At 37.2% G+C, this 12,393-nt stretch overlaps 1 protein-coding gene across 3 annotated transcripts; it reads right to left on the bottom strand.

The window, feature by feature from the left end:
- Window positions 1-43: 43 nt before the first annotated feature.
- Window positions 44-11,195, bottom strand: LOC308686323 (uncharacterized protein). Of its 3 annotated transcripts, none has more exons than XM_081394719.1 (8): window positions 9,679-11,195; window positions 8,724-8,789; window positions 8,532-8,612; window positions 7,201-7,254; window positions 6,369-6,434; window positions 6,177-6,257; window positions 3,855-3,908; window positions 44-2,542 (listed from the first exon to the last, which is right to left on the bottom strand). In XM_081394719.1, exons 1-8 carry the CDS (start codon window positions 9,712-9,714, stop codon window positions 2,528-2,530), a joined length of 453 nt encoding a protein of 150 aa, XP_081250845.1. In that variant the 5' UTR covers window positions 9,715-11,195; the 3' UTR covers window positions 44-2,527. The 3 variants fall into 3 exon arrangements, with proteins under 3 accessions (XP_081250845.1, XP_081250844.1, XP_081250843.1); XM_081394718.1 differs by having other exon boundaries at window positions 44-3,908; window positions 9,679-9,794; window positions 10,496-11,195; XM_081394717.1 differs by having other exon boundaries at window positions 44-3,908.
- Between the last annotated feature and the right edge of the window lie 1,198 nt (window positions 11,196-12,393).

Here is a 12,393-nt window from a genome sequence, read left to right as displayed (position 1 = left end):
CCAGGAATTGTGTACAGATCTTTGCAGAATAGGGCCGTGCATTATCATGCTGCAACATGAGGTGATGGTTGTGGATGAATGGCACAACAATGGGCCTTAGGATCTCATCACGGTATCTCTGTGCATTCAAAGTGCCATCAATAAAATGCACCTGCGTTGGTTGTCTATAACATACGCCTGCACATACCATAACCCCACCATGGGCCACTCGATTCCCAACGTTGACATCAGCAAACCGCTCACCCACATGACGCCATACACGCTGTCTACCATCTGCCCTGTACAGTGAAAACCGGTATTCATCCGTGAAGAGAACACCTCTCCAAAGTGCCAGACGCCATCGAATGTGAGCATTTGCCCACGCAGGTCGTTTACAACGACCAACTGCAGGTCGAGACCCCGATGAGGACGATGAGCATGCAGATGAGCTTCCCTGAGACGGTTTTTGACAGTTTGTGCAGAAATTCTTTGGTTATGCAAACCGATTGTTGCAGCAGCTGTCCGGGTGGCTGGCCTCAACGGTGTTGGAGGTGAAGATGCTGGATATGGAAGTCCTGGGCTGGTGTGGTTACACACGGTCTGCGGTTGTGAGGCCGGTTGGATGTACTGCCAAATTCTCTGAAAAGCCTTTGGAGACGGCTATGGTAGAGAAATGAACATTCAATTCACGGGCAACAGCAGGTGGACATTCCTGCTGTCAGCATGCCAATTGCACGCTCCCTCAAAACTTGCAACATCTGTGGCATTGTGCTGTGTGATAAAACTGCACATTTTAGAGTGGCCTTTTATTGTGGACAGCCTAAGGCACACCTGTGCAATAATCATGCTGTCTAATCAGTATCTTGATATGCCACACCTGTGAGATGGATGGATTAACTCGGCAAAGGAGAAGTGCTCACTAACACAGATTTAGACAGATTTGTGAACAATATTTGAGAGAAACAGGCCTTTTGGGTAAATAGAAAAAGTCTTAGAACTTAGATCTATAATTTTGTTCAGTGAATATAACTGGCTTAAAACCATTTTTCTTTGGTGAAAATACTAACGTAAAATTGCACTACAATATATATTGGTTTAAAATAATAATAAACATGTTCATAAACACAAACTTGTTATGCTGGGTACACACCAAAAGATAATCAGGCTGATTTTGGGCTGATTTCCCCCTTCTGAAAATCCTAGCTGTGTCCCGATTATCTTGATGGTTATAGATTATCTTATCAGATTTTCCCTTGGTGTGAGGTGTGTTAAGAGTGTCCGAACCTGATCGGAAGAACGTCAGAGCCGACCTGATCGCGAATCGCAAATATTCAACATGTGGAATATTTACGATCAGAAATCCTGAAATGTGGGGGGAAGCCCGAGGACAAACACGCGCATGCTCTGGAGATTATCACGTGAAAGGAAACCATATCCAATCAGAAAGCGAGATGAAGGAAGACGGAAGCATAAGAAACGCAGTCATGGCGCAGCACAAACTGAAATTGATGTGGACAGCAGAGATGGAGGATCAGCTTGTTGATTTGTGGCGCAAATGTTTACACAACGTGTTGTGTAAAACATTTCCAAACACTATCATCGCAATTGCTTCCTGCATATCGTCCGCCATGCTTATTCTGAGGTCTCTAGAGTGTTAACAGTCGAGACTCTGGTTGCATGGTCTTTAGGGTTGGGTATCTAGAACCGGTTCCAAAATGCCAAAAACCGGGGATTCGATAAGTCGCGCACACTTCGATTCCGCTTATCGATTCCTTACTTTGGTGATGCTCACATGCGCGAGGTGAATGGCAGTGAGCATTTGTTTACAGTTGTATTGATCTGCCAGGACCTGCCTGCCGCACATGCGCTGTACGTTATATTTACGATGGCGGAGCGCAGCAGACTTTCGAAAGTTTGGTTAAGCTTTTCAAAAAAAGATGAAAATACAGCGAATTGTATCACATGCAAGAAAGACAAACTAGAGCCGCATAATTCTGGATAAAATGAGAACCAGTTTTGTTTAAAATAGAGATCATGAATAAATACATCAGACAATTAATACGAGTCGAGTCTATAATTCCTTAAAGTGTTATATATATATATATATATATATATAGTATATTGTAAATTAAGATGCATTGTCACAGTTTTACTGGTAATAGCCTAAATGTAACAAGAATAAAAGGTAGAAAAAAGTATTTGCTCTCTTTTTTCTCTCCAATAAATATTGGAATCGAAACCAAGAATCGTTAAGAACCGGATTCGATAAGCAGAATCGGAATCGTTAAAATTTAAACGATACCCAACCCTAACGGTCTTTTCACATCATGGCACACCACACACTATATGAGCAAAACGGTTAAATCTAGGATTTTTTGTCCTCATGTTTGTGGTCCATCACATTTTGAAAATCTTATAAGATGTAAAATCTTTTGGTGTGTACCCATCATTAGTTGACACATACCAACATTACTGGAGACGCCTGCAGCTCCAGCAGGAACATCACCTTCAGAACCGCTTTCATCAGGATCACTGGCATCAGAGTCCGTCATACTGATCTCATCTTAAAGAAAAAGAGACATTTAAAACAAGAACATCTTCAGTTTAACCTGTATTGAGAAGTCATTTATGAAACATGACAAATGGCACCGTTTAATAATAATAATCATATTAATAACAACTATAATACTTCACTAAGATCACTATTATTAGAATTATCGCCTAGACAGTGATATACTAATACTGTCAATGAAAAATTAATATTTTATAATGAGTATATTATTTTACAATAAGAGGTTATAATACTTTCTTATTTTCTTCACTTAAGCTGTTATACTGGCAGAAACCTGCAGTTTAAGTGAAAACAGGTTTATAAACGCATCTTATTGAAAAATTGTATTACTACAAAAAATGTGGATATAATGCGAATGTGAAAATAGAGAGTAACTGGTGCTGGTTGCGTTCCCAAATGCATGTTAAACTTATGGCACATGCAGAGATGGAGTTCACTGCATTCATTCCCTGTGAAACGAGGCATGGAAAAAGCCAGATCATGAGCTGATCGAGCGAGCAAAGTGTGCTCTTCAGTTTGAAACACGCAGCACAACAGACTACAGACTTACTTTCTTATCGTCTTTTGCGATTTGATAAGGGCATTGAGCCATATTGTGCTTTTGATTTTAGTATGTTTGAGAGATGCTTTACCAAAGCAATTGCGCAAAACACAAAGACAATTTATGTTATTATGAGGCGTAAAAATATTTTCGGTTCTTTTGGTTCAAACTGTGGAGGGACAGATTAGACTGTGGTCGGTCACTAGAGTAAAGGTAATTAATGGTAACACTATGAATTTTACTCCTCCCAAAAATGCCAAATAATAAACAGGTGAGAGCGTATTTTAGGCTATATGACACGTTATAGTGAGATATGACAGCGCTTCTGCAACACGCATCACTGCAGATGAGTAGCTGAGGATCTCTTCAGCATGCTGATGCACAAAATACAAACTAAAAATAAATTAAAGTAAGTCGCAGATGCTCAACACACAGTCATCTTCATTAAAAGTAGTGAGAATAAATGATTTTACCAGTGCTGATGCTACTCTCTCTCCTATTGATCTTAAAATTAGCTGATGATACAAAAAATGCTGCTCATAGCGGTAGCTTTCGATGACGTGAACACCGTTAAATCTGATATAGCGCGGGAATTGAAGATCGGATTTATGTCCGTTTTGTGAAGACACATTTATGTGGCCAAGTGTAAATGGAATTGTTTTGACAATGAAATGACCAGGTGTAAAACAGCCCCAAAGATGATGTGAAAAAGTTCTTTCTAGACTAGCATTTCCTAAAATGATGCAATGCTCTTTTTATTACCATCTCAACACAGTCTTGATCCTCCAATGATGATTGTTCCTTCTCAGGGCTCACCTGAAAGCAAGGCAAAGAAAGAAAAAATAAACATCTATTAGAGACAAAGGATTCAGAGATTCTCCAAATGAAGCAGCACAGATACTTGACTCCATTAACACTGACTGATCACTGTCATAAAACATAAAATTAAAACATTACATTATCAATGATATACTTGAGCAAAAGAAGGCTGATGACGCCAAACTAATTCAGGTATGATGGGACATTTCAAACCACTCAGTATTAATACTGATCAAATTAATGAGATGAATAGTGACTTAAGATTTAAAACACTGTGACATAAGTTGTAATCAAGTATAAAGTTAAAACCCTATAAATATATGGTCATAACCAATCAGGGATGCATGAAAATAAATGCTCATTGATGTTATCGTTGTCAATCCGATAAGAAAATTAGGCCGCTATATTAACACTAATAAATAATGGATTTCTTCCTTCAGCTTCAGATGTGCGCTGTTCACCGTGATGGTTTTGAAATGTTTGAATCACAAATCTGTGAAATCAGCGCATTGTTACAGGGAGAGTTCGCTTGTGGAATTGTAAGTTGTAATATTTTTTATTTTTGTTATATATCTGATTTATCTCATATAGGATGCATTTGGCTGAGTTAATGAGTGCTACAGTAAACACTTCACTGTAGGCCACACCGGTGGTCAGCAAAACATTAATTATGATTGGGACTGTCATATATACATAACACTATAATGAGCAAACTATTGCATTAAAAACGTCGTGAATTCTTTGGGTTTAGTTGCTGTGTTTCAGCGTGTTGTCCTGGGAGGAGCGCATCCACAACAGGAGTTTCACTATGTAATAGTTGATTACTATTAATAATAGCTCAAGTTAATCTGTGCATGATTTTGTGCAAGTATAAGTTGTAATATTGTGTTTATTTTGTATAAATATCTAATTTATCATATATAGGTTGTGTTCCGTTGAGCTAAAACCATCTAACAAAGCCTCAGGTTTAGGGGTGTTCCTTCAGCTCTTTAGGCCATTTCATTTTAAGTTTAATGTTGTCTAATAACATTTTAATTTCATTTGATTTATTATTATTATTATTATTATTAAGGCAATAGATGTTTTGGTAAAACTTCACAATACATATGTTATTGCATTAACTAACATGAACTAACAGAGAAAAACTTTTGTTAATGTGAGTTAATAAAATATGTGAGTTCATGTTAGTTCACAGTGCATTAAATTAACAGATACAACACTGGATCCTAAAATGTCTTGGAAAATGTTGAGATTAACGTTAAGTAAGATAAACATGAAGTAAATCATGTAGAAGTATTGTTCATTCATTGTTAGTTCATGTTAACTAATACTAACAAGATGAAACCTTTTTATAAAGTATTGCCATTTTTTTATAAAGAAAGTTGGAAATATGAATGTAAAATTTATTTTAGAAGCTAAGAAACCTTACACTGGTTCAAACTAGGCCACTACTGTATATGTTTGATTTATGTTGAAGTGTTTGGGACATTGGCTTTAAAGTCGGCATGAAATGGAAGTTGAGATTGTCATTTTTTCCTTGTTGTGATGTATATCCGAGTGAAACTGCTTCTGAAATTAGAAAAAAATGTAGGGCGGGGCTTGATTTCGTCCTTCGGGAATTGATTGGATCGTTGGAGGTTGGGCGTTGCAAACAAAATGGAGGCAGATTTGAATGCCAGTTTACATTCAGTTGTGGAGGATTTCTCTCCAGCGGACTCCCCCACCGTTACCCTCACATGAAGGATTTTTCTATTGAGGAGCCCAGCGACGAGAACAAGGACAAGCAGCTAAATTTTCAGGCAGGAATCAGACCATATTTATATGAGCCTCCCGCGAAACGAGACAAACACCGATAGCCGCACCCTCATGGGCTCTGGCCGCACCCTTTCGCCATGGCACATGACCAAAAGAGAAGAGAGGTCGTTTTCAAGGGGGGAGGGAAGGGTAATGTATTTGATTAAAGATTATAAGGGTACATGAATTTTGAAAAAATAATGAAGTGCACAGATAAATCATTTATAATAAACACTACAATATTACATATAAAAAGAAGATTTGTCAAATTTGATTTCATGCCGACTTTAAATGATGTGCGTTTCGTTTTTGTAATCAGGCTTTCAAAGTATATCAAATTTTGGATTTAGATTCATCGGCTAATATATCAGATATCGGCTTTCGAATATAAAGAATGATCAGTTATCGGCCCAAATGTTCATATCGCTGTATCCCTAATTTGACTTCCAAAAACAAAAAACAAAACAATACCTTCTGTACATCTCTGGCCTCTGACTGGGACGGGGACGGACTCTTCATTTCGAGAGTGGAGGGTTCAACCTCACTGAGAGTCTACAAAACATAACATTAGACATGAAACAGTGGTGTAAATGTGTGAACACTAGATCTCACAGATGTCTCTGCTTCGTTTGCTCGTTCTCTTCCAGCACAACTCTCACTTACCTCGTCTAGTCCCACAGTCAGAGCAGCACAATCACTGCCTGATGACCACTGGCTCTTATGGCTCATCTGAAAATATGAAATTAAGCGTTACATACAGAAACACTTCACCTAAGAGTTTAAAAAAAGCATTATAAATGGAATATATAAAGGATAATGTACAGTCAGTCAGTAATTAATACAAAATAAACTGACAGGATAATAAGGGTCCTGATACACAGCTACCTATCAATAAATATTTGCACATGAAATACTGATTTGAGATAATATACAAGATTACAAAATAGTTAAAGTTTTCAAATCAATATTTAAATGCTACCACAAGGTAATGTTCACGGCTTTTATGCATCACATTACATGTGTTTTCATTACAGTGTGTCAGGTTGTGTGTAGCTTTACACCAGTTTTATGAGGACACCCTTTTATGAGGACATCATAAGAGCATGTTACTGATGTTTGACTTGACAGAAGAATCTCAGTGTGTTGTGTAAGTTTGACAGAATCCTGGTCTATGAGGACACAGTTTTATGAGGACATCATAAGAAAATGATCCTGATGTTTGACTTTGACTGAGTGTGTTGTGTAAGTTTGACAGAATACTGGTCTATGAGGACACTAGATTTACTGGGACACTGGTAACTAGATACATTTGGACGGCACTGAGTTCAAGTGTGTGTATGTATGAGAGTGATACGAGACATTGCGCCTGTGCTAGATGTACAGTAAGTGATCGTGACTCACTTCTTACACACACAATCATAATTCAGTGACTGATAACTGTGGCAAATAATCTGTTTCTGAGGAAACAGAGTTATTACATTAACTTATTGGATACCTTTAGAGTTGCTGTATCTTGTTCAGGTTTCATCTGATTCTTCAGAGTTATCATCTGAAAAAAAAAGTAGTAAAAATATATAAAAAAGACAAATAAATAATAATTTTAGTATCACTTATTGAAAGCCAAACAGAGGTTGCTATTTTTTACCAACTTCTTCAATGATTATATTTAATCTGACAAGCACAAATAGTTTTCGCTATTGGTATTAGCCACAATGAGCTGTGAATTATGGGTTATCAGTATCGATCCTAATATTCCATGTGTGTCCCGGTAAATCTAGTGTCCTCATAGACCAGGATTCTGTCAAACTTACACAACACACTGAGATTCTCCAGTCAAGTCAAACATCAGGACATTGCTCTTATGATGTCCTCATAAAAGGGTGTCCTCATAAAACAGGTGTAAGACACACACACACTTGACACACTGTAATGAACATGCATGTAATGTGATGCATTAAAGTCATGAACATTAACTTGTAGGGCTGCACAATGTATTGCTTTATCATTCATACCCATCTGTGGTAGTGACATTGCAGTACAGGCCTCTGTGAAGTCAGGCTATGTAAAGACTCTGCCGTGTTATTTTACAGTTGATTACTCAAGTTCTGTACCTAAATGCTGTTAGACTTACCTGGAATATATGAGGCATTGTTTATTTCACATCTTTGTTCATTTTTTTTATCTCTGCTTGCAATTTATTATTTTCTATGCAGATGCAAACCCCTACAAAATCACACCAATCATTCTAGAATGATTAATTATTTCCAAATAGAGCTATTCAAGACATCTGGTGAAATTGCTTTTCATATTGAAAAACTTTTGTTAATGTGAGTTAATAAAATATGTGAGTTCATGTTCGTTCACAGTGCATTAAATTAACAGATACAACACTGGATCCTAAAATGTCTTGGAAAATGTTGAGATTAACGTTAAGATAAACGTTAAGTAAATCCTGTAGAAGTATTGTTCATTCATTGTTAGTACATGTTAACTAATACTAACAAGATGAAACCTTTTTGTAAAGTGTTGTCATTTTTTTATAAAGAAAGTTGGAAATATGAATGTAAAATTCATTTTAAAAGTTAAGGAATCTTACATTAGGCCACTGTACTATTATGTTTGATTTATGTTGAAGTGTTTGGGACATTGGCTTTAAATGATGTGCGTTTCGTTTTTGTAATCAGGCTTTCAAAGTATATCAAATTTTGGATTTAGATTCATCGGCTAATATATCAGATATCGGCTTTCGAATATAAAGAATGATCAGTTATCGGCCCAAATGTTCATATCGCTGTATCCCTAATTTAATTTCCAAAAAAACAATACCTTCTGTACATCTCTGGCCTCTGACTGGGACGGGGACGGACTCTTCATTTCGAGAGTGGAGGGTTCAACCTCACTGAGAGTCTACAAAACATAACATTAGACATGAAACAGTGGTGTAAATGTGTGAACACTAGATCTCACAGATGTCTCTGCTTCGTTTGCTCGTTCTCTTCCAGCACAACTCTCACTTACCTCGTCTAGTCCCACAGTCAGAGCAGCACAATCACTGCCTGATGACCACTGGCTCTTATGGCTCATCTGAAAATATGAAATTAAGCGTTACATACAGAAACACTTCACCTAAGAGTTTAAAAAAAGCATTATAAATGGAATATATAAAGGATAATGTACAGTCAGTCAGTAATTAATACAAAATAAACTGACAGGATAATAAGGGTCCTGATACACAGCTACCTATCAATAAATATTTGCACATGAAATACTGATTTGAGATAATATACAAGATTACAAAGTTAAAGTTTTCAAATCAATATTTCAATATTTAAATGCTACCACAAGGTAATGTTCACGGCTTTTATGCATCACATTACATGTGTTTTCATTACAGTGTGTCAGGTTGTGTGTAGCTTTACACCAGTTTTATGAGGACACCCTTTTATGAGGACATCATAAGAGCATGTTACTGATGTTTGACTTGACAGAAGAATCTCAGTGTGTTGTGTAAGTTTGACAGAATCCTGGTCTATGAGGACACAGTTTTATGAGGACATCATAAGAGCATGTTACTGATGTTTGACTTGACAGGAGAATCTCAGTGTGTTGTGTAAGTTTGACAGAATCCTGGTCTATGAGGACACAGTTTTATGAGGACATCATAAGAGCATGTTCCTGATGTTTGACTTTGACTGAGTGTGTTGTGTAAGTTTGACAGAATACTGGTCTATGAGGACACTAGATTTACTGGGACACTGGTAACTAGATACATTTGGACGGCACTGAGTTCAAGTGTGTGTATGTATGAGAGTGATACGAGACATTGTGCCTGTGCTAGATGTACAGTAAGTGATCGTGACTCACTTCTTACACACACAATCATAATTCAGGGACTGATAACTGTGGCAAATAATCTGTTTCTGAGGAGCACTGGTCGCATGGCACTGCTTATGCATGGAAACCCTGAACTCACCTTTATAATGATTGCTGAATCTGCCCTGGAGCTCATCTGTGTCTGTAAACGGCATGTCCTCTTCCAGATCTTGATCTTCTCCTTCACTGACTCACTTCAGCCATCATCCCATGTGTCTGCGCGCATAGAAAAAGACTCTCACGACCATTGCATTTCATTTGACATATTATTCAAAAAGCTTGTTTTAAATAAATTGATCAATTATGGTAAACAGCATTCAAGTTATTTTAATACTTTATTATATGATATTTAAGGAATATGTTAATTGATAATAACTATTCATTCATAGATTTCATTCACAATTAATATTATAGGCAATAATAGTGACAGTATTAATAAGACTGAATCAAACAGAGTTCTAATAATATTCAGAGTAGCCTATATTTTATTATAGTCAGGAGTAATAAGAGCACATATTTGTGTCTTAATGTGTTTAAAGCAAGCATAACTGTAGTAATATTAACAGTAGCATATCAGGATACTGTACTGGGTGAAATAGCCTCCCCTTCACATACTGAAACGTTAGTCATGCCAACGCGTTATTATGATGGCTAGACTATTTTATGAGATCAGAAAAGGTAGCAGTTACAAATATAGTGCAATCGAAAACGAGTTTAAAATGACAAGCATCGCTGATTCCCTCATGTCAGTCTGTAAACAGAATCACTAACTTATAGGTCCGCTAGCACGGTTAGCATCACGCGCTAGCTGCTTTCTAACTGTAAAACGAGCAGCGAAGAGCATACAGAACATGCACAAACAAGCCAACCGGACCCACGTGCTATTAGAGAAGCAATTAAACAACATTATAACTTACCTTTTGGATAACAGTTGCCTTCATCAGGTCCACAGATGTCTTCTCAGGTGCAGAGTTTGTCCAGTCCAAACAGGAAATGACGTGACGACGAATGACTACACCTCTGATTACGTTGTACTTATCATAATATAAACGGGATTTTATTTATTTATTTATCATATATTTAATGCACAATTAATAAATTACAGGCAAAAATACTTAAATAATTAGTATTTTGCATTAGTTGCTACACATTTTAAAGCTGATTGAAGCTCCGCCCACTGGCGCCATCTTGTTTTCGCGATCTCCCGCCTACCGGTACCGATCTGACCAATCACTAAAGCTGATTGAAGCTCCGCCCATTGGCGCCATCTTGTTTTCGCGATTTCCCGCCTAGCGGTATCGATCTGACCAATCACAGGCCCCAAATAATACACTTGTGTGAAAGATGCAAATTTTTGATGACGCGGGTGTAATACCAGGACCTGGCTACAGGGGCGCACTCTCGAAATCAGGGATACACTGTGTATGGTAAAATTTCAGGGTTTTGTGGTATGTAAGGACATGGCGCCAAACTTTGAGAGGGAGCGTCTGGAACGTAGTAAATGACATCTACGCTGTCGGATTTATGAGGACATGGCCTCTGTCCTCATAAACCCAAATGTCCCCATAGTGCTGGTGCGTATTCAGGTCAAAAGTCCTCGTAAACCACAAAAACAAACACACACACACACACACACACACACACACACACACACACACACACACACACACACACAATAACAGCAGGCCCTGACAGGAGGAGGAGGAGTGGTCCCGAACATCGTTCGTGTAATATAAATGGGGGGTGGGGGCTGTACAGTGTGTGGTCATTAAAAATGTGTTCTGAAATATATTCTTCACAGAAAATGAGCCAAGACCAATGAGTCTGAGGTTGAAAAAATAATTAATCGTATAATTTTTCTTTTGATATAAACAGTGTCACAAAAGTGCACTGTAAAAAATATTTTTGCAATTTAGTTATTTCAACTTATTTTTGTGAGTAGAGATAACTAGATTGTCCAGACAACAAAAAATTGTAAGTTTTCTTGTCCTCAACTAGACTGAAAGTTGAATGAACGACTTAAATTGTTATTTTAACTCAAAAATGTATGTTTAAACAACTGCACTAGATTTTCTGTTGAATTAACAAGTATAATTGTTATTTTAACTTATAAATGTAAGTTGAAACAACTGCACTAAATTTTCTGCTGGTTTTACTTCAATTATACTCTAATGCTTTATTAGAAGTAAATTTGTAAACTAAACTTAGTAAACTAAACTTAATTTATCTATATATCTTGCTGTCTGGTAGACTGCATAAAAACCTAAACTTCAATTTTATTAGTGTGTACATTAAAAAACATTACACTGTAAACCCCAATGTTGTCATTAATAAAGAAATCAAGTTGTCATAACTTAACATTACTTACAAGTTTTTGCATCAAAAATTAAAAATTTGATTTTAATGTACTCATCTGGCAGCAAAAATCTTTCAGATTAAGAATTTAAGTGTTATGCACTCAAAATGTCAAGTAATTTAAATGATTCCCTATGTGTCTGTTTAATATGATTGTGCCTGAAATTCTGCCTTGACAACACGCTGATTGGTCGATGCACAAGGCAGTAGTTTTTTTGTTAATCGTGAATTTGCTGATGCAGGCAGCAGGCCAGAGGCACTGACACTGCATAAAAACAGTAATTTCGGGGTTAAAACGGAGCCGGCCCGTCCATCACGTAGCCTACGGACATTTCAGGCTTCGCATTTGGAACTGAATCACACAAGACCATAGACAGTATATAAACACAAGACTGACGCAGGCTGTAAATGGAATCTTTTTTTGAACCGACTCTCGAGCCTCTTCTCCCCCTCCCCCGCT

This window comes from Scardinius erythrophthalmus, assembly GCF_964197995.2.
Source record: "Scardinius erythrophthalmus genome assembly, contig: HAP1_SCAFFOLD_147, whole genome shotgun sequence".
Taxonomy (NCBI): Eukaryota; Metazoa; Chordata; class Actinopteri; order Cypriniformes; family Leuciscidae; genus Scardinius; species Scardinius erythrophthalmus.
The sequence above is the reverse complement of the archived record's forward strand: the minus strand, read 5'-3'. Positions and strand labels throughout refer to the sequence as shown.